The sequence below is a fragment of the Solea solea genome, chromosome 1, assembly GCF_958295425.1.
Source record: "Solea solea chromosome 1, fSolSol10.1, whole genome shotgun sequence".
In the NCBI taxonomy this organism is placed as follows: domain Eukaryota; kingdom Metazoa; phylum Chordata; class Actinopteri; order Pleuronectiformes; family Soleidae; genus Solea; species Solea solea.
In genome coordinates this window covers 39,700,527-39,722,808 of record NC_081134.1, presented here as the reverse complement: position 1 = coordinate 39,722,808, position 22,282 = coordinate 39,700,527, and the positions used below count along the sequence as shown (strand labels likewise).

The window sequence follows — 22,282 nt, the reverse complement described above, 5'->3', positions numbered from 1 at the left end:
GTTAATGTGGTTTTGGGATGAAAAGTAGCAGCTTTGATAAGCACACACTCCCACACACACATATGGAAAAAAACGCACAGAGGCATGAAAGCATCTAATACCAATTCTGTCATGTGCATGCACCCACTCACTCTCCCACACTGACAGTATGACAGAGGAAAGATGTTCTTTTTTTAATGCTCTGATCTGCCCCTGTCACTTTAATGTGTGTGTCGTGCCTGTCACCAAAATGCTCGTCACTCGTCCAAAAGTCCGATTCCAAAGTCTCTGCTCTTTGACTTGAAAATGCCTGTGTTTTGGGAATCTACTACTTCAGTACTCTCTCCCACACGTCTCCTCATTCGATCTCGATTGTGTTCTTTTGTTGCTCTACCTTGCTCACTTGCTTTTTTTTTCCACTGTGCACACTGTCTTTTCCTTCTCATTTTCTTCCATCAGTCTATTGTAGAGCCAGTGGGGCACTTAACATGAGCCACTTTTTTGTGCTGCGCTGTTTGGCAGTGAAAATTAGAAGCTGCTTTGTACTCGCCACTCACAGCTACACTGTCCATTCTTTTTCTACTGTGCAGTCTCTACTGTTAGTATCATGTATTTTCAAGTCATATTTTTTCCCAGATGGAGTTTCTTCGTTGCATTTTCTGTCCATTATAGTTCCCTGCCTTTCTTTTGTCGGCATATTGCTTGTATCAAGGATGGGACCATGCCACTTCTTTGTATCAAGGATGGGACCATGCCACTTCTTAGCACAAACAAACTTGAGTATCTACCGATCCCAATACTAGTCAGATACAGTCATTTTAGACGATTTATGAACTATGAAGCTGTTAACAACACGTTTGTTGAGTCATTTCACCAACTGTGTAATAAACGGTCCAAATCAATCATTTCTATTTACATTTTTGGTCTGCACAACATTATGGTTTCTGGATTGTATCGGATGTTACATTTTTATTGGCCCGATACCAATGCTGACCGATACCGATTCCCATCCCTAGCTTCTATGCCCTCCACATTAACAATTTGACTTATAGCTATTGGGGTAAATTAGGCAATAGCATGCTTTGTATGGTCACTTTGTAACCTGTTAGAGGCTGCCGTTTCTAACTGAGTGTGTGGTTTTACATTTTATTCTCTGGTATTGATGACGCGTCTTAGCTATTTATCAGCCCATCCTGCAACAGCTTGTAATCGCTCACACGCATCTTCTACAGTGCAACCTTATAATTCACTGGGAATTAGAACCAGTTTGTGTGGCATTGACGCTGGCAGTTTAATCAGATTAACAAGCTATCTGAACAGCTACTGTTCCTGTGTGGTGCCCTTTACAGGTCTGTACTGGCCAAATGGAATTCACACAGAGAGTCTCCTCCTGAGATAAAAAAGGAGGGAGCCAAGGCTGAAAAAAAAAAAAACATGGCTAGAGTTTCTTCAAGCCTGCAAAACAAGGTCTGAGCTATCTGTGATGACACAGATAACCCACTATTGTACCAATGGTAGTTGCACAGTTGGGAGTATTCATTAGAGAAGAATGGTTTCCTTGTTAAATGTAAATTAAATTATGTTTTATTTGTCTGTCTGCACAGGACTATTGTTAGTTAATCTGTTATTTTTGTTTTTTGTATAAAAAGAACCCAAGGGGCCTCAACTTCAATCCTCACATTTATGAAAATGATTTGATGAATATCTTATACTTTATTAATCCCTTTAGGAATATGTTTGGTGTATAACAGACAGAATTTATAGACAATGATCCCGACTAATTGACTATTATCCATGTTAACATATAGCATGTGAAGTGGGTTTTTCCTCCTTTAGTTCTTATTTTTTTCCAACATTGACTGCCTCACTGTAGAATTACAATATTTAAAAATGACCCCCAGCAACTGATGCCGTGTTATCTACTGAGAGTGTCTTGATATCAGAGGTACTTTGAAGATTTTTTTATCATCTTTTGAGATCAAGGCTTTATTCTTCGTTCTCCTCTTGGCTTGTACTTGTTGTCCGTCCTTTGTCCCGAACTTTATCTCCTGATCTTTTCCCTCTTTTACTTGCCTTTCTCCTTTTTCCTTCATATCTTCCTCAGAGGTGGATACTTTGACCTTCTCTGTTCCCCTGTTCTCCCCTGCTATCCTTCTCCTGCTCCTCTTCTCCACCCCGAACATCTGTGTGTGTGACAGGCAAGAGAACGGTGACAGTCCCCCCGGCACTCCTCTCCCTCTGTCTTCCCCTCTCGTTTTCTCATCTTTTTTTTCCACCAGTGCTCCGGTTCACCCCCCCTTTTCTCCCTCCAGCTTTCACCTTTCACTGAGCCTCTGTTCTTTTATATATATATATAAATATATATGTATCACTCTTGTTCTGCCCCTCCTCGCCGCTCACTTTTTATCTGTTCTTTTTTTCCCTGGGATCTCCTTTCCTCTCCAGTCTATGACAATATTTGACAGCATTTGCCCAACTCACTTCCCTAGTCCCTTTCCTTTTACTATACCTCATACTTTATTTGTGCCCCCTTTTTCCTCCCCTGGCATCTAACATCAAGCTCTTTAGCCCAAAGCTCTCTTCTCTCTTTACTTTTTTTATTCCATCTTTCCGGGATGCTTGCCATCACTTTCATACTCTTTTGAACCTTTACATCTCTCAGGACTTTTAAATGTATCTGTCTCTCACTGACTCCCATCTGTTCCTTCTGGTAACCCTGTAACCCCAACACGCCTTCTGCTCCATGCTTCCGCTTCTTCCTCTCCTTTTTCTCCTAACCGTCACCCCCGTCCTTTCGATCAACCCTTAGAGCCAAGTTTAGACGGACAACAAGCGCTTCTTTGAAACCACAGTCTGCTCATTCATTTCGCTGAGACTACAGGGCTGGTCTCTGGCTACGGAAGGTAACAAAAGGCTATCATCAAAAAAAGTTGAACTTTGCTCAACTTCCAAAGCAACACAATGCAACTTAATCGACAATGCACTGTACTGGCCAATCACATTGCTCATATTTTTAGTCAGTGTCATTTTTAATTGGTGTATAGTGATACACCAATCACAGAGCCCAGGAAAACAATAAAACCCTATTTTCTCAGCAGTGGCTGAACTGTTTGTACTGAAACTTTAGGGTTTCATAAACGAGGTAATGACGCAGATACACACACAAACTTAATTGGAGCTTCCGGTCTATGTGGCCTTTAAGAAAGGCAGCCATTTCTCAGTATGCGTTCTGGTATTTGTGCTTTTTCAGTTCGTAAGAGAGATGCTTTTGTAGGGAAACTGTGTGCACATTCAACTGAGGATAAATGAGTTAAGTTTGTATCCTTTATTACTATAGTTACTATAGTATTCTTTTTTTTACCATTTTATCACTTCCCACATTTATTTTGGTTGCTAACTTGTGAATTATGAATGAGAAAGGTTGGTATTATCTTTATTAAATATGATTTGAAATTGAATGTATTATTGATTATATATAGATTTCAATGTTGATGACTTATTTCTACTGAAACAAAACTCTTTGACTGTATACCTCAAATGAAGGTGCAGATCTGTAAATCATTATTGTTCCCATGTGCTAGCAGTTTTTTGAGGTAAAACGAATGGATGCAGAGAACGCTTTTAAATTACAGTTGTTTGTCTGTTTGTTTTTTGATTGCCATCTTAAACGTACCAGCTATGTGAGTGTGGTTGGAGAGAAACCTTAAGACTAAACAAAGAAAAAAAAAAACACAGCAGCTCCGACAGAACATGCTTTTGGTGAATGACGGTTATATCTAACCAGCTTCTAATAGATTAATCCATCTATCATCTACACCACTTATCCTTCAAAGGTCACTAGAGGAGCTAGAGTCAATCCCAGCTGACATTGGATGAAAGGCATATGTTCACCCTGGACAGTCCATCACAGGGCCAACATAGTGAGACATTCACATTCTAACACAATCTGCATAACTGTGGACCTTGGAGGGAATAACTCCCACCAAGCTGAACCAAGATTGAAATAGCACAACCTCCTCTCTGTGAGGTGCCAATCACCATCCCATTGCTATAGCTTCTAGATTGAGCAGAGAAAACAAAAAACATTTTGAAAGCAGACATTTTAATAACCAGTTTTTGACATCAAAATAATTCACGCTTCAGTTCTTTCATCAGACATGACCAATGAAATCTCCGCGTTGTGTCTGAAAACAAATATAGTGCTACACGTTGTTCTCGGCTCAGACGAGGTGACACTGAAATACTTCAACAGCGCATTATTGGAGAGTGTGCAGTTCCCGCAACACTGCACAAATAGTCCCACCACTCTTTTCTCATTTACCCCCACTCTTGTGTTGTCCTTACTCTACCTCTTAACTTTTTCTTTCCTGGCTTTTGCTTTCTGTTCCTGTCATTTGAACTCGCATGCCGTTCAATACCACATTGATGGTGTCCCTTTTTCAGTGTTTAATGGCTTCCGTTTATCTCTCTTTCTCATCCTTTTCCCTGCGCTCTGTTCCCCTTCCTCTCTTCACTTATGTGCTCATCTATCAACTTCTTTACTGCCACTACATTGCTCCCTTTCTGTCCCCTTTTTTTCCTCCCGGCGTCCCATCCACATGCTGTGCCATCTCTGGCCTCCCCAATACCAGAGCCATAAAATCCTCTCTCATCACCCTCTCCTCTCTTCACCTCATTCATCTCTCTTAGTCTCCTTCATTTCCATCTTTTTGCTTCGACTCTTCCCCTCTCTTGTCACCCCTTCACCGCCGCCACACATACCTTCTCATCATTCTCTTTGACAACTCGTCCTCGGATCTTGTTCAAGCTGTCACACTGCCTCGGTCAGTGTCCACTAAGCTTGCCTTCTTAAACTTAATTTTATGCTTTCTGTTTACTTATCACAATCTCCCCACTGCTCCGACTCCCAGTTCCTCACCCCCCCACCCCCACCCCCATTTTCTCCCTTCTACTTTTACCACTTTGAATCTTACCCCAGGGGAATGGCTTTGCTGCAACGGGTTTTTGAGGTATTGACATTTCCACTGATACAGGCCTGGTTATCTATCAAGGCTGGGGCCATGAGTGTAATGGCTCTGTAATTGGATAAGATATAGGATTTTTGACATGGGAGGGGGAATACCTCGCAAGCTGCCTCGCCCTCTATTTTATAATACGACTATCGTCCCTCTTGCCTCCTCCACTCTGCTTGGTGTTTTTCTCACACTCTTTTCTGCACTCTCTCTGTCTCACTATCTCCCTTTCCGTCATTGTTGTCCCCATTTTTCTATTTTCTCTCTCTTCCCGTCATGTTTAAATCCGTCACCCTTCTTCAATCGTGATTTCAGCCCGTCACTCTCTTATCTGTATTCATGTCCTTTAGAGAAGAAAAATAAAAACGAACACAGAGAATGACGGAAGGCGGCCGTGACTTGCCAGTGTGCAGTCCGTCCACCACCCACTGCTCCTGATAATCATTTCATAGTCACATTCTGTCACAGACTCAGCTGTTTGCCGCGAGATATATATTGTCAGAGCTTGGTGTGTGTGTCTATGAATGGGTGCACATCTGTCTGTGAAGTCCTCTCTGCATATTTCTGCTTTATGATGTAAATGATAAAAGATGTGGCAAAGTCACGAGCAATATTTTCAACAATTTTGGCATTTTTTCTGACATCAGGTCAATAGGACACTCTTCGACGTTATTTTCTTTGCCTTGCATCAAACAATTGCCTGACGGGAAGGTTTGTGAAGTGGTGAAGAAGTCTCTGGAGTGGATGAGGAGTTAAGTTTGAAGAATTTATTGAAGACAGCTCAGCACTGAGGAGAACAAAGGCTACTGCTTTGTGCTTATCAGAAATAAGCACAGCCTCTGATGAGCAGCTTGCCAGGGCTGATACTGATGTTTAGTCATCTTTTTAATGACATTAAGGTTTTTCATTAAAGCCCAGATGACCCTAACTGTAGCTACAATGATCTGCTCTTGGCTCCACCATTATTTTGGGTTGCATCAGGCTCTCATTGGCCTTCCTGGCAAAAAATGAATTCAATGACTTTCTCTTGGAGCCAACCTTGAATAGAGCATAGTTTCTGCCTCTAAGCAACCACCTTCAATGGGAGTTAGATTCTCTTAGTGTCACATGATTTCAGGTAAAAAGTTATATAATATCTAACAATATTTTAATATAGAGGGAGAGGCCAAACATTGTCTTTGCTCTTTGGTTTCCATACCGTTTAACCTGAGGCTCATTTAATCAGTGAGGTCCAGAGAAGTTTGGCCCTGCTGTAGGTAGACATCTGGGGAAGTAAATGGGGACACAATCTGTCTCGCAGTGAAGTCAGTGCCGTGTCCAGGCTAACACAAGAATAGTGACTTCCACTGAGTGGATTATAGAACAAACACAGCCATCTGTCCCAACAGTTGACTATGTAGCCATGGGGAAATGGCACTGAAATGATCTTCTTTGATGCTTTCAGAGAGTAATTTTCTTCAAAGCAACATTTCACCCTGGAAAAAAAATGTCTTCCAACTTTGGTACACCTACACTCTCTCTGTAGAAGATCATAAACACTTCATATTGGAGGCTGTATTTAAAAAAAAAAAACATCCATCAGCCACAACATAAAACTTGTGTTGCAAAAACAGCTCAGACCTATCAAGGCATGGACTACACAAGACCTCTGAAAGTGTCCTGTGATAAGATGTTAGTTTCAAGTTGTTTCCCAGCACTTCACACGGATCAGACTGAGATCTGGGAGCTTTGGAGTTCAGGTCAAAGCCTTGAACATTTTCTGAACTGCTTTTGCAGTGGCTGCTTCCTTTCTTGGTCCACTTTGGGAAGGTATTAATCACTGCGTATTTGGATCACCTCACAAAACCTGCTGATCTGGAGATATTCTGACCCAGTTATAGCCATCACAAATGGATCCTTTTTGAAGTTGCCAATGTTTTCTGCCTTTAATGTTAAGCACTTGCTGTTTTCTTGATGCCTATTTCATCCTAGTGTGTGTGCGCGCGCTCGTGTAGATGTTTGTGTATGCATGTATGTATACCTGTGTCTACATTTTAAAGTGTGTTTTAAAACATACACTGACAGGAGCATCAACCCATGTGGGCCAACCATAGTGGTTAGCGGCTCTTCCCTCTTTTATCCAATTTATCCAAATAAAAAGGCAAAGGCATGTGTTTAAAAATGATCCTGCATACAAATTAAACTGTGTAATTGGTAAAAAAAAAAAGTGTTAAGTGTTAGTATTAAGTGGATAGCACCCTCCCTGTGCATGAGATTTGCAGATTGTTATACATTAAGATAAGAATAAATTGCAATATTACAAAATTAATCCATTCTAAGATGTCCAAAACACAAAATGCCGTCTCTAGAGGTTTGCATGTGCTCTATTTGACTGTGAATAATTCGATTTGACTGAATAAGAGGGTATTTGTGTCACGTTGTCGTCAGCAGGCTCTAACCCTTTATGCCAAGTTCTTAATAAAACATTTTGTGCCCCATGCTATGCTCTGTGTGTTGGAGCACGTGTCAAGGCCACTCTCTGCTGGACACTGACCATTAATAAAAGGGCAGACTATAAGCTAATGACTACACTTTTAAAAAACTGTATTATGAATGCACTGTTAATGCTATTCAAGTGATTTAAACATGTCCTTCTAAATGCCACTCATAAAATATTACTATCTCCGCAGGTGCCGGTGGTTGGTCACCTCTGGACAGTGACCATTACCAGTGGCTCCAGGTGGACCTGGGGACCAGAAAGCAGGTGAGCGCCATAGCAACGCAGGGTCGCTACAGCAGCTCTGATTGGACGACACGGTACCGCCTTCTCTACAGTGACACAGGACGGAACTGGAAACCATATCACCAGGACGGCAATATTTGGGTGAGTAAACAAGAAATGCAACTGGGTATAAATATAGTGTGTGGCTACAGGACTGGTGATATAGTAAAACAATCAGAGAGTGAGTTCTACTGTCAGCTTTTATTTTATATTCATGTTGGGAGAGAGTTAACGTTGGCCGTATTGTGAGCTGTTTGCCTGCATAATTTAAAATAAATATCCTTGTCATTAAAATATGAAGGTTCCCTCTCACCCTCAAATAACCTACAGCATAATACCTCTTTTCTGGAGGGAAGATCATGGTGCACATAAAAATAAATTTCTATCAAACGTAATATCAGTGTATTCAAGCACTATTGGTTTCAAGGTGGAAAATAAGGACAGCGTGTAAGATTGAAGCTCTTTGTTCCAACATGTTGTAAAGCAGAGAAGTCTTTTTGAGTACGTCGTCTGTCTCTTAGTCCAAACCAACAGACCTCCATCACTGCACCGTACAATCCATGATCATTAGCTAATGGGTTAATGGCCTGCACTATTCACAGTTTCTGCTCGGTCGACGGCTACAGGTGATAACAGATGGGCTTTTAGCTAAAGACAGGAGAATAGTAGTGTCATGAATAGCATTTATAAGCCAAGCTCAGCAGAAATCTAAGACATGTAAGTAGGGGCCATTTTCATGTTTATCCTCTGTGTACTCAAACACAGTACACTTTTTTTTTTTTTTACCCCTCAGTGCATCTGATCCAGAAAAGGCATGGGCCTTGATAAAATCTGTTGGATACCCAGGGTATAATTTACTGCAGTAGATCATTGATTTGCTTATCTCGTTCATTGGTCATTGACAGCACACATTGATATTTAGAAAAATGTGTAAAAAAAAAAATATAAACAAGAGAGACAAATTCAAGGATGCACAAGAGGATGCAGCATAAACAAAACAGCATAAATATACGATAGATATAATAAATGAGATGTGAGGAAACTGTGAGACATTCTGCTGTTTGATTGACACCCAAGAAAAACAAGTGTTTGCAGAAATGAAATGCGTTCTATTCAGATTGTTGCCACACAAAAACCCTTTTGCATGTTTTGTGTAATTCAGCATTTCCTCTACAGTTTTTTTTTTATCTTTGTGCTTTAGAAAATAAAATTTAAAATAACTCTACTCGTGGCACTCTGACCATCCAATTTTCACCGCCTGTAATTACGTCGTTCTTTTCTTTCTTTTGACTTTGTTCTCAAGTTTTAAAAAAAAGAGTAATCGGAGTAACTGACATCTGCTGGATTCCAATTTTCACCACCTGTAATTGCTTAATTTGTCTGCCTGCCTTTCTCAAATTATGAAAAATAAATTCAAATAGTACTTATTCTTATTCAAGAGCCCTAGGAAACTAAAGTAAAGTTTGCATTTGACTTTGAGAAACAATGATTAACAACTGTCAATAACAACTAACAGAAGGTATTTGAATTAGTCGACAACTAACTTTCACAGCGGTGGCTTTGAGTAAGATGCAGTCATTTAACTACGAGCCCAAATTTAAAGACCACACCCATCTTCAATCTGAGTGCCCATGTAATACTGTAGAAATGATGACTCAGTGCTAATGGCTTGGAACTGCGGCATGTTGATGGGTGTCACGGCTGATATGATCCCATCATAACATGCTTTCTATCCAGAATGTGTTCTCATATTCCTAAATGTGCATGGGGGCGTTTTAATATACGAGCGTTATACAAGACCCGGCTAGCTCCATCAGTATTCTTTTAGGGCTGTGTGCTCCATCATAATTGTTTGCTGATTATTATTTATGCTGAAGAGTTTTCCTTCCTTCCATTAACCCTGATTCATTGCTCCTAATATTTCTGCAAATACTCCAAAACACATTCATCTCTTGGGTGTTTCAGTAACTATAGCAGACCCCCCCCTCCCCCCCTTAGTTTCTGCTTAGATGTATGGCACACATAGTGCTATTATATCTATCACGGGTATAATTCTAAGTTTTGCTTTATGTAAACAAATACAGAGCCAATAATTTTAAGATGGGCATATACCATCAATAACCTCTACAGTAACAAGCAACATTGGATTCTTTCTCTCTGGCTTTTTATTTAGTTTTGTTTGGGAGAGGGTTTTAGATTCAAGCAGAGACACACACACACACTCTTCTACCCTACAATTAGATTTAAGGGTGCATTCACACCAGACCGCCTTAATCGAATCCTAGTTAGTTTGCTCGGGATGTCCGGTTCTTTGTGGAGGTGTGAATGTGCTACTGAACTCAGGCAACCCAGTCTCATAAAGGCAAGAAGCGGACTACAACACAGGGCATTGTGGGTAAACGCAACCAAAACATATGCACGTGTAGATCGATAGCCGTATATGTGTAGTATGTTCGCATTAAATTAAATAAACCACCGAAAACCGGTTTTGCTCTTATGTGGTGGAAGCAGAAGTTTCCCTGAATTAACCAATAGATGAGTGAGTTTTCTTGTCCGTTGTCTTGTCTTTTCCTTCAGTAATTCTTGATGCAGCGCCTCCTCAGGCGAGCAGGGGGATTACATTATTCGAAAGGTTTGGTTCGTTTCACTGAAGTGCAGTGTGAAATCAAACTAGGACCGGCTTAATGTTGCAACCCCCAATTGAACCGAGACCCCAACCTAGCAGACTTTTAGGTGTGAAAATGACCTAAATGTGTCTCTGTACAAGTTTTGACCCATGATATAAAAAAAAATATATACCATGGTGATTATATCGACACTATCAGCTCTACTGGGAATAAAGGAAACACACACACTATCAGGCAATTCAGTATGATGGTCACACAGTGATCCCCAGAGAGAGAACCACCTGTCCCTCACTGTTTTGCATGAACCATTCTATTCAGGAACCCTCTGCCACCGGTAACCACCTGCCATTACTTTGCACTGAAGATAAAACCCCCTTCACGGCCAAACTGGGTTACTTTTTGGTTCCAGCAGGCTTGTAGAGGCGAGACCGCTGTGACTGTGATTCACTGATGATGAGAAGTGGCAAAGACTCGGCAGGTGCTGCATTGATTTTGTGAAAAATAATGTTTCGTGCCTTGCTCCGCAGAGGAGACGCCGCGACACGAAATGCGTTTCCTTAATCACAGCTGCTTGCACTGCCTGCAGTGGCAAATGCCATGGATTTATGTGTAGAAAGCATTTTATTGAGTATTCGCTTAACAATGACAGTAAAGTGAGTGTAATGTTTTGCGTCTTACTGGACGCTGAGATGTATTCAGTCCCATCTGATACAAAGGTTTCTGCTCACAGATTAAAGACAAAACACCATCGTCGAAAGATGTTTCTGAATATCAGAATTTAGGGATGCTGTACAAGAAACACAATGGGTTTAATACATTTGTCAGGCTGTAATGATGCATATAATGTGATTTGGTGTGCAGCACTGAAGTCAAAACTGTTTGAAATTAAAAAATCCAGCAGGGTGCTTTAATAATATTTATTTTTGTTTGTCAAGTTGCACACGCAATTATGGCAATTTATGAAGATTTACTGACTTGCTTACTTACCACCCTTAAAAATAACGTATTAAAGACGAGACATTTGCAGATATTACCATCGTGTGTTTTTAGAAATGTGGAATACTTGGTGACAAGTAGCAATTTGTCATCGAACTGTTTGTCACAGAAACCTTTATAAGTGTTCGTCTTTAGATAATTTTTTTCCCATCGAAAGTGTCAGAGTTTGACACCACATTGTTTTCTTTAATGTGCGTCACAGAAGAAAATTAAGCGCAGAAACGTGTGAAGTGAATTCTCTGAGAGTACAGAAAAACATGACTGTTTGATTGCATGTTAAAACCCATTTGGCTTAACACAAATTTGTATTTTCTTTCTACACTACACTCGTTTATGATGCCTCTCACATTGTCAGATTTGTTATAAATGTGGAAGAGAAGCTGAAACCTGCAGATCAGTTGACAATTATGTATGTTCACAATAATCGAGCACAGCTGTGACCACACGTCTGAAGTCAACATGAGATCAAACAGGGACACGTTTATAATATCCTCTCCTTTGTTCTGCCATGTTTTGGTCTTTGAACAACTGTTTAACATGTTATTAGTAAATGCAACTCAGATTCCAGTGTTCACTGCATATGTGACTATCCCCGGCCTACGGTACACACACTTGAGGGTTCGATTTTACATGTTTATGTCTTTGGTAATCTGATTTTCTGACCAATTGTTCACATTATATATTGCATCTGTCGTATTGACATCATCTTGTCTAGTCTTCCAAATGGATTTCGTTAGTTACACGCCACAAGTATTCTGTAATCTGTAACTGTGTCATATGGTTATGTGGAGCAAACGTGCCTCTGATTGCAAGGCAGTGACAGAAATGGAGGAGACTTCTGAGTTGTGCCGCCTTTTCTGCTGCCATCATAGCTGGAATGGCTGTGGAGCAATCTCCTCCTCTGCCCACAGTCTGTAGTTGTCCTCATGCTTTTATCCTGTTTTTTAACTATTGTCTTCCACTGTGTTGATGATGACGCCATTGTTGGTTTTTGTCGTTCGAGTCGTGCTGCGAGTGACGCAGAAGGCAAATAGAAATCCTGTCTGACCGACGGAGACATTTCCGATTGAAACAGATCTGTAAAAATCTTTCTCCAGACTGCCAAAAAAATCAAGGCTGCAGTATACATGCATAAACAAGGCCTTAGCAGATGATCTGGGGCACATGAGAAGTGTGAACGCAGGTGTATCATGAGCAACAGTGAGAATAATGACTATTATCTGTAAAAACAGTGCACAACGTGCATTCCCTTTGCCGCACACTGTCAAGGTTTCATTCAGTACTAGTTTCCACAATGTTAAAGCATCCAGCATGCCCATAAGGGACACACCTGGCAAATTTAATGCTGCTCCAGAGCAGAACAGGATGTACTACTGAGTTTTTGTTTTGGAGTCCCATTATCCTAGTTCATTAGAAGCACAAATAGAAAATAAGAAGCATATAGAAAACATTTATAATTTGTTTGGACAAGAAACAAATGAACAGAAGTAGTGTAGAACCGGCATGCAACTTCTTCCAACTTTTTTTTAAGATAATTTATATTAAATACAGTGCTCTCATACTTGGAGAGGGAAAATGTGTCGGAGTTTAGCTAAAAAAGGGGCAAAGCAAGTGTGATACTGGGAATGTGTCACACTGCTCTCACCTAAAGGGATCAGAGCTGCACTCCACTTTGTGTACCCAATGAGATGTGCAGATGTGTGAGCGTTGACACGAGACTGCGTTCATACCTTTTGTGCGAGTGCGAACAAAGGTGCGAGTGTGTGTGTGTGTGTGTGTGTGTGTGTCCCAGTGGCACGCTGCAGTTCGTCAGGTAAATGAATGCTGATGTCAGCGTGTCTCAGTGCTGAGGACTAATTCAGTTTTGGAATCCGTGGTGCATGCACTGATAAATCATACACCTGGATTTATGCACGGATGAACCGTAGCTCTCTCTGTCTCGCGTTATCCGTATGTCAGGCTGATATTTATTTCACTTTCCTTTGTCTAGAGATGTTACTAAGTGCCTCAGAGTTTCCCCAGTTGTCTTCAAGGTCAATGGTCTTGTTAATGACTTAGATTTAGAGAAAACAAAGAAGACTGCAGAACAATAACAATCATTTGTTAATAGACCTGATCAGTTTATGGTCGTTAAAAATAAAAGTGAAAATAATTGCACAGGGTAAAAAGTTTCTAAAACTGGAAATGTATTTAATTCCCACCTCTGCCTTTTTTTTTTGTATAGGCTTGATTTATTAATTTGCAATATTTCTCAATCACACGAAACCAGCAAGAGGCAGGGAAACGCATTGCGGATGTCCTCGGCTTGTAAAACTTAGTCCTCCATGTTTTTGCATCTGATTAAATACATAAATGGAGAGATTCGTACTTTTCCTGACACTTTTATCTAGAGGGACTTACATTAGAAAGGGGGGGAGTAAGTGTGCATTAGTGCCAGAAACAGCACTAAAGCAAAGGACAACATTAAAGCAAGGGAACTAGTCTGGGATTAAAAAATGTCTTGGGCGACAGTTTTTACACATTAGAACAGACTGGTTACAAAGCATCATCAAACCACAGCCATAGGCGGATGGTAGGAGATATCATATCAATAATTCCCTTTGAGGAGATCCTTTTTATGTGAAACCCCCCAAATGTAACTGCCTTTTACTTTCTTCTGAATGTGCAAATTTGCAGCCAAGTAAATGTCAACTTGTAATTGAGTTATCAGGAGGGGTGCCGCAGATCACAGCTGGACTGCTACCATGGTTTCACTCTGTATTTGCTCTGCGTCACATGTATTTGTTTATTCCTGAAAATGTGATGCCACAATATTATTTTAAAGCTTCACTTTTGCAGGGTCTGGCATTGAGCTATTTCCACTTGCTTATGAAGTCTCCGAATGGAAATCGCATTTGTTCGCGTGAGAGACGTTTACATTTTTGGGAAGGTGTGTGAATAAAAATATTTCTGTGATCTAATTATAACTGTCAGAGTTACATCTGCTGTTGAGAAGCCTCACATGTTGGAATAAAAATGTATAGAAATCATTTCAACCAGCCTCGAACCTTCAGACACACATATCTTTGTTGTGATGATGGCCGTATGTACAGCTTTAGTGGTTCTATTGTGTATAAGACGTGCAATGTCCTTGTAGACGTGAGAAAAATGATGCCCTCTATGGAGGGAAGTGGCCTCCAACAAAAGATAAGTCAATGTGTTTTGCCAGTAGCACAAAAGAATCAAACAGTCATTGTTGCTCGGGCAACTTTTTTCCAGTAATAATTGTCCTGGAGAGAAGCACCCATCATACAACATTGTGTCCACTGAGCACTGCTCAAGACTCAATGATGAGGGAAGTGATCAACTGCTGCCACTCAAAGTGCATCTGGGGTCAGTTGATTGGGAGGAAAATCAAAGGACAATTTCCTTGATTTCATCGCATGAAATGAGCCACAGTAATTGGGTATTCATGGAAGTAAGAGTTTGGAGGTTTAGGTTTAAACCTCCAGTGTGTAACTTTTGTCACCACGCCTTCTCTGAGCATGTGGAGTTTTCTGAACTGATGACTCTACGTCCATGTTGAACTGTTCTCTTTAAATATTTAGTTTTTTGTATCTCAGGAGAACAAAGGTTAATTCCTTGATTTCTTTCAACATTACTCCCACTCGTGTTTCAGATAACTAGTGATAATTCCTTAAGACACACACAAACTAGTGACTGGTGACTTGTAAAGCAGTTGTTTTCAGTCTAACTGAATCATTAGAATCAGTTAATGAAAACAATTTGTTGACCGGAGCACAGACTCCGTGTCTGACACAGTCACTGGACACAAATACAGCGGCAGGGTTTGTGATGCCACTCGCTGGTCACTATCAGCAGTGCTGTCGCTAAATACGCCAGATATTGAGATTTTAGACATTTCCCTGGAGATCAACTCATACTTTTAGGATTGTTACGTGTCTTTGTTTGGCTTGATTCTTGTTCTTGTGTTGAAAAATTACACACTACAGCTTAACATCTTTTGTTTATATATTCTCTGTGTTTTGTCATGACTCATGTTTATGAACGCACAGATTCACTCACAGACTACAGCCAATTTGAGTAAGTTAATAATTACATGTTGAAGCCGTGATGTTTTAATCTCCTCCTCTTTTGCACATTGACATAAAGTCTCTTACAACTCTGTATCTTGATCTGCTGCTGTGACTTCAAATGAATTGAACATCAGCCACTTTAATATCACTTCACTATATTCCAGATATGAGTTGTATGGGTATTAAATTTAGCAGAGAGTGAATAACAAGCGTGATGAATTAAAATAGACTGAGAGGACGACACTCTGCAGTTGGATACTGAAGTCTCCTGTGGAAGTGGCTGATATGACATTTTAACACCACTCTCATGACTGTATACTTTGTAGACAAATGAAAAATCTTTTCTTTTTAGACAAGTTCAAATTGTATTGTTTTTGTATTGTCTCTGTGCCAGTGTCTTTATGATACCAGAAGTTTGTGGTAGTCATTTTTGTGCCATAATAAGTATTTGACCCTTTAACACCGAGCGTATCGCAGACGACACGTTCACGCAAGCGCACTTTGCATTACTGTAACTATGCAACGCTTTGTGCTATCGGAAAAGTTCCGACGGTTTCTGAAAGCTTTGAAGCTGCACGTCAAAGCCAACTTGTGGTTATTAGTATTGTAATTAGTAGTAGTAGTGTAACTTGCACTGTTGCAGGAAGCCGGCGAATCAGCGTCTCTGTCTTCTTATTTGAAAGGGAAATATTTATTATTTTTTAAATATCCGTTACACTGTTCCAATTTAACACGCAAAATCTGGTGTTCATGTACATTTTTTAATAAACAAAATGTTAGTTTCTCATCATTTTATATTGTTAATACACTATTTTAACATGCAGTAGATTGTAAATAATTGCCAGATATTGAGAGTTATTCTGGAAAAATGAACATTTATGGTTAAAATAAGCAAAAAAAAAAGGGTTCTTTATTTTTGTGATCTGTCTGAATCATTTTTTAAATACTACTTTTTTCTTTTTAAATGTTTCTAGGTGTCCAAAGCTCTTGGTGATTAGGCCGTGCACTAACTGTCAAATACAAATATGAAAACAGTGCCCGTCCTAAACATCATGTCACACACACACACACACACACACACACACACACACACACACATCCTCTGACACGCAATGAGTAAGTAAAATGTGCAGACGTCAAACACAGTAACTTGGCTCCATGTAGCGTGTGAGGTTTTATAACAGAGCCAGTGAGGCTTTCCTCACTCCATCAGTGTTGGTCCCTGGTGAGCAGAGGGGAGAGAAAAAGTGTTCATAGCCTGAGTAATGGGCTCTTAAAACTCTTTTCTTTCCGTTTGTGTGTGTGTGTAGGAGTGTGCGTGCGTGCGTGTGCCACTCTCTGCAAAATGTAATTCTGTGCATGGAAATATTTTTGCACACCAATGATAATTTACTGCAGTTAGGGGGAGAAATACTGATGATGGGGTAAAAATAAAATGTTACATTTTTATAGAGCCATTTCTTTCTTTTGATTGCTCCACAGTAATTAATGAGCCCAAATGGAAGTGTGTGAAATAGTGTTTGCATGAAATGTTCTGCAAGTGTCTCTCATTTCTCCGCTAATGTATGTGAGGCAAATTAAAGATTCTCGTTCCCTTTGTTGCCAGCAGATTCCATGCTCCTTTTAACAGACAAGGGCAGTCAGTGAGAGACTAAACTGGTGAGGAAATCTATAACGCATGACCGTTACAAAGGAATACAATTATGTACTTGGTCTAGAAGAAATAACAAAGAATGTCCTTGGGACTTTGCTTGCACTGCTATGAAATGTATGAATTAAAGCAGATAATTAAGTCCACTATGCACATTTTATGTTTAAAATGAATCCCTTATGTGTGCGGTAAAGTTCAAGATCAGTGTTATACCTCAAATGGCATTGAAGGATAATGGAGGAGGATGCGAGGAATAACAAAATAATGTGGGGACACAAACACGGTGTGAAATGTCCACTGACAGCTAAGGCTGTCATGGTGAATGAGTTTCCTCTGTGGTGATTTAGTGGCTAAACGGCATGGTGTGCAGTGTTACTGTCCCCCCATTGTGATGTTTCATTTTTGCAGTGACTTCGACAGCAGTACTGACAAGTCTACATAATATCATTGAGCAACGAGCATTTAAACGTTATATAATCACAAATTAAAACTGAAATGTGTAACTTTTAAGTCAACTCTTACCTAATACAGTATGTTCCCACAGTGCTGATTAAACCTCAGCTCAGTGTTGAAATGTCATTCCATTAGTTGACATTCCTGCACTGCACAAAGGAGGCGATTTGTTTAATGGCAAGAAAAATGGAGGCAACAGAACTGTGCTAGTAAAGAACACACAAGTGGTTTCATAACATGATTCTACTGCTCACAAAACCCAGTCGTTCAGCAGTTTTGATGGGATAAACGCCTCTTGCCCCCGTTCGCCCCCTACACCGCTGGTGTATACACACAAACACTCCCTCTGTCAGGTCTGATATTGCTTGACAGGGCCTATTTTCTGGTGAGGGACACAGCACATACAGTACTTTCTGTTCATGTTGGCCGGATTAGGATTTGGATTAGGGCTGAAATCAACCAAAGAAATACTTGGTCAACTGAAGCACTGAAATTTGGAGGTCACGTGCATCTGCGCAATATCATTGCCCATGATTTCCGAAAATGTACTATGTCTATTAGTGATATCAGCAAAAATAGAATTACAAAAAAGAAACGACAAGGTAGTTGTGGTCTCCGCCTGTGGGATGCTTGATTGACTTTGAGGCATAGAAATGTAATTCTGCTGGTTTGTCAGAGGAAGATAATCTCTCCCATTTGTGTCCAATGAGGCTAGTTTTCAAGATTTACTGTCGTTTCTCAGCATGTACTTTAAAACACACACGTACAGACACCACCACCACGACCCAGTAGCACTCAGACTCTCTCACATTTGGCAATGCTACAGTTTGCAATGTTTTCTTGGCACCAAAAAACGACACATACCCATACAAGTACAACCACCCATAGGGCTTCACAGAAACACATTTTTCTCTATGGTCCTTCTGTTTTGTCCCATACACTTGTCGATAAAAACAAAAGACCAGACCCGGCCAGGCTGATTTCCCTTGTTTCTGTTAGTAAGAAACACACACAAAAAACAGACACTCTCTGCTCTCTCTCACACACACACTCACTCACGCACGCACGCACCAGCCGTGTCTCTGGGCTGGTCGAACAAAGGGTCCAGCTGCAACAAGCAAACGCCAGAAAAAGGGGCTTTCACTTGTTGTTTCTCAGTATCTGGAGATCTGTTCTCAGGAAACGCATGTCTCTGGTTGTCAAGGCAGACGCATACATACACACACACACACACAAACACCGATATACACTCACACTCATATAGATAGATTTTCACTGACACACATGGACAGGAATGACAGATTCACATTCAGGAAATGGAAAGCATGCAGCCAGTGAGAATAAGTAAGTGAGTAGGGAGTAGGAAGGAGGGCTAGCTCCCGAGCAAGTAAATAACAGGTGTATGTTTACGTGTGCTGGGTGCATTAATGTGTGTATGGACACGAGGCAGGCACGTCAATAAAAAACTGTACTCATTGACGGACATAGGCTGTTTAAATGGTGATTGATGTATGTGTGTGTGAAACACATTTGTTGTTTTTTTTTGGTGACCAGCTGTAGTACAGTGATTAGCTTGTTCCTTCATGAATGACAGCAGCCACAGTGTTCCACATGCCCAGCAAGGACTCTGGCTGACTTTCAGCTTCCCTGGTTGTTATTGTTTTCCCAAGTCTCTCTCTTTTTCTCGCTTGGCTTTCCTTTAATGATTTCATGTATTGGCAAAAGTCCTGTGACAACTCTGTAGTGATTGGGTCATAATCATAATAAACTTTATTTGTATAGCACCTAAATAAAAATTTAAAAAGAAAGGAGATGCAAATACAACAATTTTAAAAATATCTAGCTGAGCTGTCTTCCTTGATCTAAGGGTAGTGTGTTCCGAAGTTTAGAGGCGGAAGTAACAAAGTGGCATCCCCATTTGATCATGCTCCGAAGTTAACTTACTTTGTTTGAATATAAACATTTATAAATGTGAATAACTATTGCAGAAATTACGCAGGCAGTAATGTTTACTAGCATTTTTAATTCATTCCTGTGAGCTATGGTGGAACCCATATGTAATTGCGCATACTCAAATGTGAATTAACAGAAAGGCAAAGCCCAACTGATACCATTATGGTTTTGCAATTCTGTTATATTCACAGATATTGCAAAGATTTGCGTTTTGTAGTCTTTATCAGGGAAATCTCTGACGACGCCGGAGTAACTGTCATGACTTGCAGACGTCCAGTGGCTCCTGAAAGTGTGACAGACTCTGCTTGCTTTTGCATCTTCATCTTCTTTAAACAATGTGTGCATTTGTTATACAATAGCTTCAAGGGTCGAGTGTAAGATGTGTCTCTGATACTGTTTGAATGTTTACTGTTTTTCTTTTTCTATATATCCTCTTTGACAATTTCAACCTAGTTTTTGTTCACAAAATGCAGTTGTGGTAACTATGTATGATGCGGGTTTGTGTTTGTATATGTTCGTGGTGTGACACAGCAGTGACCATAGATATATATAAAATGTCTCGTCCGTGCTGCTGGCCAATGGAGTCGAACATCCACACAGGGCAGCCATCTTGCCAGTCAGCTCGCTCACCCATAACATGTGTTCTAGTGGTACATGGACTTTTTAAATAACCATAACTTTTCAATTTTCAACCGATTTTTAAACGGTTTGGTTTGTTATAGATGTCAGAGATGTAGTTATTATAACACTACATATTTATGAATAACTATCACCATGGGCTTTAAATAACATTAATAACAGAAAGGTGCAATGAATACATACACACACAAAGTATTTATGGTAAATCAATATATGGGCTACTAAAACTCAGGATACAGAATGGCATAAGATATATGTATACTTTTATAATAGGAATATTACTAATATAATCCAATAATTTGAATGATAACTTGTTTAGTTTAAACAAGCAATAATTATTAAATAAATTATGTTATTATATAAGTAATATTCCTATTATAAAAGTATAAATTTATCTCATGCCATTCTGTATCCTGAGTTTTAGTAGCCCATATATTGATAACATAAATACCTTGTGTGTGTATGTATTCATTGCACCTTTCTGTTATGTTTAATGTTATTTGAAGCCCTTGGTTATAATTATTCATAAATATGCATCTCTGACGTTTATAACAAACCAAAACGTACCACTGCAACACATGTTATGGGTGAGCGAGCTGACTGGCAAGATGGACGTTCGACACTCTGCCGTAAGAAATCTAGCCTTTATCTATATCTATGGCAGTGACTCCTAGCTTTATTTTGAAAGGTGCTCTTTTATTTTGATACCCCTTGGCTTTCTATTGATTGTTAAAGTCATGTGGGCAAGGTCACAGGTCAGATCGGCCATCTTGGATGCTATTTTGAATGGAAATGTGCTCCAGAGCAGCATCCCTCCTAATCTGTTTTATCCACCACTGTTCAGCCCTGGAGAAGCTTTGTTTACGTGAGTTTTGTTATATATTATATTTGTACAGTTCATAGTTTGTGCATATTGATTGCTTATTTCATACGTTTTAGCTAATGATAAAAACTCTATTTTGTTGTGTAGCATGTAGCTCTATGTTTTAAGCTAACAGTGAAGTTTATCCTTTTATGTATATAAAAGTGTTTTTTTTTCTGTATTTATATTTCACTTTCACAAGAAAGAGTGTCTGGCTTTGTAAAGCAACTGACAAAGACAAACAGTAAAGCTTCAACTTACTTCTGAGTGTGAGTCATCTTTTCAACATAGCAACATAGCTAAACAAGTGTTTAGCTACGTGCAGTGGACAGAATAGTGTTCATTTTGATAGCTGTAATTTATATACATACAAATATCTATTTCTGGCCTATTAAGGATTTCCAAATAATCCACATTTTTGTTTTGATGTAGCGCTGCAGTGCACACAGTCATGCACATCGTGGGATTAAACTGAAATAACACACACAAACTCATAATAGCATTAACACGAGTAAAAGCTAAAAGTTGCCGGTAGCACTTTGTAGCCTTTGTTGCCATAAATTATTCCAGTTCTTGATTAAACAAAACGTCAAAGTGTCTAAGCTCTGAAGTTGCCAAACACACACACACACACACTGTTCTGTGATAAACGTTTATGCATACACACTCTATACAGTGACACGTTCACACACACAAATACCAAATTACTCATTGGTTTGCTGGTTAATGATTGGACTTTGGAGGATAGGGAATTAAATGGTTGACTAGGCAGACTTTTGCAAGATGTTCAGCACCCACAAGTCTTTTCCACCTCTTCATTCTGCGCCTCCTCTCTTTCCTATCCTACCCTTTACGCTCTATCCTGCATAGCAATGTCATTTGAATTGAGCTGTTCATTCAGCCAAGAACAGATAAATGCTGAATTGAGGGATGAACACAATAAAGAAATATAAAAAAAAAAAGGAAGCTAGGAAACGGTGAAGGGGATGAAGCTTTGGTTTGGAGATGAAAAATGTTTTTCTTCCCTCTCTCTTTCCACAAAGAGAGGAAAGTGTCAGCAAAGTCTTTTGCACTCAGTGAGTCAAATCCTCGGTAGATACATATTATTCAGAGTTTTATTATTATTTTATTTCTAGCTATGTAATGAGCTTAAAGCTCCAGTGTGTCTTGTTCCCATAACGCTACCAACCCCAGACTTTCCCCGCTCCTCAGGTGAGCCTGCAGAGCTTTCGCAAAGGTTGACTCTAGGTCCACATTCCAACTGTTATTATTT

General features: G+C 39.8%; 1 protein-coding gene across 2 annotated transcripts in view; it reads left to right on the top strand.

Annotated features, from left to right (window-relative positions):
* cntnap2a (contactin associated protein 2a) overlaps positions 1-22,282 on the top strand; it is a 307,312-nt gene that overhangs the window by 132,624 nt on the left and 152,406 nt on the right. The window contains exon 3 of one of the 2 annotated variants that reach the window (XM_058623391.1): positions 7,661-7,854. In XM_058623391.1, coding sequence (XP_058479374.1) covers positions 7,661-7,854 — 194 coding nt within the window. Of the gene's footprint in view, positions 1-7,660; positions 7,855-20,918; positions 21,013-22,282 lie in introns of those variants that run through there. The other variant, XM_058623402.1, reaches the window with a different exon arrangement.